The sequence below is a fragment of the Trichosurus vulpecula genome, chromosome 7 (genome assembly GCF_011100635.1).
Source record: "Trichosurus vulpecula isolate mTriVul1 chromosome 7, mTriVul1.pri, whole genome shotgun sequence".
NCBI lineage: Eukaryota > Metazoa > Chordata > Mammalia > Diprotodontia > Phalangeridae > Trichosurus > Trichosurus vulpecula.
Window position 1 is genome coordinate 242,411,756 of NC_050579.1, and position 6,000 is coordinate 242,417,755.

Here is a 6,000-nt window from a genome sequence, read left to right on the forward strand (position 1 = left end):
AAAAATTAAACAATTCCTGCACTCCAGGAAATAATTGCTAATGGAATGATAACAGCATGCACACAGATAAGTCTATGTAAGATATAAAGTAGAGAATAAAGGTGGCAAAAAAAAAAAGATAAATTTAAGTGTTCTGGAAAATTTGATGAGATTAAAAAACAGCAACAACAACCTGATGACCGGGAGGCTCACGTAAAGCTTCACAAAGGAGGTAGCACCTGAGCTAAGCCTTGAAGGAAAAACAGGATTCCAATTGGCACAGATGAAAAAGGCAAACATGGGGGTTGGGTTCCAATTCTGACTCTTCCACTTGCTACCTGTGTGACTTTGGGCAAGTAACTTAACCTCTCCAGGTGCTGTTTCCAACTGGATAACTTCTAGAGTCCTTTCAACTCTAAATCTATAATCTAATGATGGTGCCTTCATAAATGATATTTATTCAGGGCTTTAAAGTTTGAAAAGCACTTTATGTGCATTATTTAATCTGATCCCCAACAAACCATGTAGGAATTATTATCCCCACTTTACAGATCAGAAAAGGATCAGCAAAGTCAAGTAATTTATAAGGTAGTTAAAATTAGGGCTTGAACCTAGGTCTCTCTTGATGCAGTTCAGCTCTTTTTCTACTATACCAATAGGGAAGTTAATAGGAAAGACTTCATGTATGGCCTTGGAGACAGAATAAATCAGCTACTATTCCAGGACCAACCTAACTCAGAGTCTGATCATCAGGCTAGCCACCAGACAATGATTTTTTTTTTCAATTACAATTCACAAAGACTAACCAAGGTTTAGAAGAGTTGGGATTTGGATAGGTGAAGGAAGACAAAAATTACAATTCTTTTAAATATCTAAGAAGTATTTCATTCTAGTGGGAAGGCAGCATGAGATACTGGAGTCAGTCTTGGAGTGAAGGCCTGGGTTCGAATTCACACCCTGACACAAACTCTGTGACCCTTGGCAAGTCACTTAACCACTTAGTACTTCAGAAAACTCTCTAAGACCCTAAGAGGCAGAACAGTAGCTAGTGTTCATCACAGAAGGGGCCCAAAAATGAATGAATAAATGAATACATAAATAACACTCAGATGATAATAGGGAGCAGGGAAGAGACTGTACATTATATTACTCAAAGAATTTTATATTTCGATAATTAGCATAGACATTGTTTAATCAGTGTACATGATGGCCCCATGCAGAGCCAACTGCATTGTTAACTTTCAACTCCCAGATCAAACATTTTTCTTCTTTACATTATTAACTTGTTTAGCAGTGCTTTGCTTTAACCCATTTAAAAAGTAAAATTACAAAAATAAAATGCAACTTGGAAAGTTGCCAAAAATTTTAATTCAGTGAAATCCAAACTAATGACTTTCAGTTGCAACCCCTTTATCTCTCAATCAGTGTGGTGCTACAGTCTATTGTACTGTATATTGTTAGGAGCCTGGGATTCTAGTACAGGCCTTCTTACTAGTTTTCTACTACAATCTCACTATTCCATTCTATTCAATAAATATTTGCTGAATGCCTATTTTGCGTACAGCTCTTTGGTAGATGGTAGGAAAAGATAAAAGCTTTTATAAATTAGGACCCCTATCCTATCCTCACAAAACTTCTAATCTAATAGGCTAATACAACCAAGGCATAAACAATGCAAAATAACATGTAAGTACCTTAGACAGGTATGGAGTGTTATGTGAGATTTAAGGAAAACAATATCACTGACTGGGGAAGGAAGAGGGAAATCAGGGAAGGCTTCATGGAGGTGGTATTTCAGTCTGGTTTTAAGGCAATAGGGAGTCCCTTGAGATTTTTGATAAGAGGAGTGACATAACCTGATATATACATTAGGATTATTTTTTTGACAATACTAAAGATGGATTGGGGGGAAGAAAAGAGCACCTTTAGATAGGTATTGTAAGCATAACTCAAAAAGAAGTATGAAAGGATACTCTCAACTCACTCCTTCTTGGAAGTGGGCAGTCTACGGGTGTTATAAAAGTTTTCAGAATTTTCAATGTATTGATTAGTTGCCCTGATTTTTCTCTCTTCTTTTTCTTTCTTTTGGCTTTAAAAAATACTATTTGTTATATGAAATGGTTCTCTAGGAGTCGAGGAGTATTATGATGATGTTAAAAACAAAAGACATCAATAAAGCATTTTTCCAAAAAAAAAGAAGAGAATTTTAATATTCCAGGCAAGTGGTAATAAAGGCCTGAACTCAAGCAATAGAAGAAAAAGGGGAAGAATTCGAGAGATGTTAGGGAAGCAGAATCACAGATCTAGAGCAAGAAAAAAACTTAGTTGTCATCTAGTCCAATCCAACTGCTTCATTTTACAGATGAGAAAACTAAGGTACAAAGAGGTTAATTGCCCAGTCACACAGGCACTAAACGGCAAGAGAACCAACTACCTAAAGTATGGCTCAAATATGAACAGAATACCTTATCAATGTAGATTAGCTGCCATTTATCTCATTATTTACTTAGTGAAGATTATTCCCATTTATGCTTCCATGAGCCAACACAGAATACTTGCAAAGTCTAGCCAAAGGTTTTCTAATCTTTAGATGTAGGGTGGATAAAGTTACAATTCAGTATAAAATGGATGGAAGTGAAGTCCAACCAAACAGTTCTATAGTATAGTTAAAAAGACTGAAGACTAAACATTTTTGATTCTTTGAGGAAAGTTGCTACACAGATTCAACATATCAGTACACTAAGTTCCATTTACAGATCCTTCTGGTACTTCCTCCTAATCCCTTCCCTCATCCCTCCCTTTCCTTTATCCAGTCAAATTCACTTCAATACACTCTCCCATTCATAGAGAACTTCTAAGCATTCATTTAACAGAGCAACATCCTCTCTCCCTTTCAAACATAGCCATCCATAAGTTCACAGGTCATTCAAGGCAAATAGTAGCTTAAAAAAAAAAAGCTCTGGCGCCTTGGAGATGGTACCTATGCCAAGGGATCACTGAGAAACTAAAGTTATTTTCAGTTTTATTTACAGGCAATCTAGATGATCTGCTCTTAGTGCTCCTGCTTGTCCTTTCAGAAAAGGTTTCACTTCAGAAGAGATGTCATGTATTCTATAAAGGTCACTTTGAAATTCTGCTAGTTTTTACTGCCATTTAAAAAAACCCACAAAGTACAGTTCCCTGGCTTCATCTGACACAGTTTTGTTTAAAAACAATAAAAAGAATGGCCTAGTACAGAAATATCAAATTTAAGCTTAGTGCTAGATTAAAATGTAATTGGGAAATTTTTAACAAAATAAATAAAAATATAATACAAAAGAGAATGTTAATTTGTAGTCTTTCTAAGTCAATATTCATTTCTATTTGAGTTTGACACTACTGGTCATAACTCTTCCTAATACCAATACAAGCCTAAGTAAAGGTAGGTCAGCTAGGTGGCCTAGTGAATAGAGCTCCAGACTCATCTTCCCGAGTTCAAATCCAGCCTCAGACACTTAATAGATGTGGGACTCTGGGCAAGTCACTTAACCCTGTTTGTCTCAGTTTCCTCATCCTCAAGTGAGCTGGAGAAGGAAATGGCAAACCCTTCCAAAATCTTTGCCAAGAAAATCCCAAATGGGGTTATGAAGGGTTACCATTGAACAACAAACTAAAAGTAGTGGGTGCCCTATTGTAGATCTGCTCCTCTGTAAAAGTGACTTCTTTCAGAGAAAAGGGTGGGGGGAGGGAAAGAAGGAACTGGAGAGGAGGGAAAAGAGTAGAGAGAAAGAGGAAGAAGAGAAAAGGGAGAGATGGGGAGGAGAAAGTGACAGAGAGAGGAGATATAGGGAAAAGAGAGAGGAAGAGGAAAGAGAGAAGAGTTTTGAGAAAGGGAGAGAAAAGGAGAGGAGAGATTGAAAATAGGGGAGAGAAAGGAAAAGAGGGAAGGGGAGAAGAGAGAAAAAGAAGAAGGGGAAAGAGGAAGAAGGGGCAGAGGGGGAAAAAAGAGAAGGGGGAAAGGGGAAGGGAGAGAAGGGAAGGAAGGGGGAGAAGGGGAGAAGAAGGGAGGGAAGGGGAAGAGGGGAAGAAGGGGGAAGGGGAAGAAGGGGAAGAAGAGAAAGGGGGAAAGAGAAGGAGGAAGAGGGGAAGAAAGGGGAAGGGAGAAAAGGGGAAAAGAGGAAGAAGGAGGCAGAAGGGAAGAAGGGGGAAAGGGGAAGAAGAGAGAAGAGGGGAAGAGGGGAGAAGTAAGAGAGGGAAGAGAGGAGGTAGAGGGGAGAGATAAGCCAGAAGGGAGAGACAAGACATGATATAAGAGAAAAAGAGAGAGAGAGAGAGAAAGCCAGACAGGTAAGGGGGTGGGGAGAGAAAAGGGGTGGGGGAGGAAGGGGAGAGAGAGGAGCCCAGGGAAGAGAAATGAGAAAACAGAATAGAGAGGAGAGAGATAAAAGAGGAGGAGAGAAATAGGAAAGGAGAAAGGGAGAAGAAGAGAGAGAGAAGACAGAAGAGCAGACAGAAAAGAGGAGAGAATAGAGGCGAAGAAAGGAAGGAGAGCGAGCCTGCTCTTTTGTCCCGACTCTGTCCCCCAGGAGAGCAGATTTCTGGACACCTCCAATGAATGCTGAATGACAGGTGGGGGGGGGGGGTCGTCAGATGCTACAATTGTTTACAAGCTCCTCGCGGAGACCCGAGGCGAGGGAGAGCGAGCAGCCTCTCGATGACACCCTACAACCTGGAGAGGGTGATCTTTCCAAAGTTGCCAAGAGGAAGACTCGGTGGCAAGAAGTGGCTGGGGCTGCTGGCCCCAAGAGGGTCATTTTACAGTTTGGGAGAAGGAAGAGTCCATGCCCCGGCCGGCGCGCTCGGCCCCGGGCCTAGGGAGGGGAGGGGAAGAGGAGGGAGCGGGACAGCCAGTCCCGGCCCCGCCGCTGGGACAGGAAGGGACGGTCACGACGGGACGGCGGGAGGGGGGCCGCTCTCTGAGGCCGTTACTCCGGGCAGTGTAGTGACCGGGCTCGGGCAGGAGCGGCCCAGCGGGTCCCGGCGTCCCCCTCCCCAGACACTTCGACCACCCCCTACGGACCGTCCTCCGGGTCCTGGAGCTCACCCTCGCGGTCTCCTCAGCGGAACATTCCAGCAAACTCCGGTCGATGGCCTGCACCTCCGGCTCCAGGTCCGACGCCATCTTCTCTCCTCCGGCCTCCGCCTCCGCTGCCCCCCTCCCTCAGCCCCCGGGGCCGCGGCCGACGCCCCCGCCTCAGGCAGCTCCGCTCCCCGGAACCCGCCGGGGGGAGGGGGTCTGGCAGGGAGGAAGGGTAGAGAGGAGGAGGGAAGGAAGGGAAGCAGGCGGGCGACAGGGCACGGGAACCGGGAAGGAGACGGGAGTGGGGGAAGCCCCTGGTTCTACCTCCCGGGGCTCAGCGGCACGTCACTGCCTCGCAGTCCCGGGGAAAGGACACGGCGGGCCCCGGGGCCTAGCGTAGGAGATCTCCTCTATAGCGTCCCAAACCAGGGAAGGGGCAACAACACCATGGAGAGCGAGCAGGGCATTGTGGGAACTGTAGTCTTCTTCCCGGGGTTGCCGGGAGGGAGGTGGTGCTGGCAGGAGAGCCACAAGGGCATTGTGGGAGTTGTAGTCCGACTTCCGAACTCGAGCGCGGGGGAAGGGCAGAGTAGGGAGGGAGTTGAAGGCGTGGAATTTACTGCGAAGACAGCGTGGTGGGAGTTGTAATCCCCTTTCTCCGTTCAAAGCTGAGCCCAAGAGCTTCCCTCCAACATGAAGTGTTTCCTAATTTCCCCAGCTGCCAATACTCCCCCCTTCCCGAAATTAAAATGTATTTACCTTGTCTATAGTCTGAATTTATTTATATGTGTATGAGTGAAATGTAAGTTAATGAGCTTATGAAACGATTTCTTTCTTTGTCTTTGTATTCTCAATGTCTAGAACAGTTCCTAGCAAGAGTAGGCGTTTAATAAGAACTTGTCGATGGATTGAATTGACTACTCTCCCCCCAAACAAACAAAAAACCACATCCCTTCCGAATT

At 44.2% G+C, this 6,000-nt stretch overlaps 1 protein-coding gene across 2 annotated transcripts in view; it reads right to left on the reverse strand.

Moving 5' to 3' along the window:
- UBR2 (ubiquitin protein ligase E3 component n-recognin 2) overlaps positions 1–5,487 on the reverse strand; it is a 145,914-nt gene extending 140,427 nt beyond the window's left edge. For both annotated transcript variants that reach the window (XM_036769122.1, XM_036769123.1), the window contains exon 1: positions 5,063–5,487. In XM_036769122.1, coding sequence (XP_036625017.1) covers positions 5,063–5,140 — 78 coding nt within the window. In that variant the 5' untranslated portion in view covers positions 5,141–5,487. The remainder of the gene's footprint in view (positions 1–5,062) is intronic.
- Between the last annotated feature and the right edge of the window lie 513 nt (positions 5,488–6,000).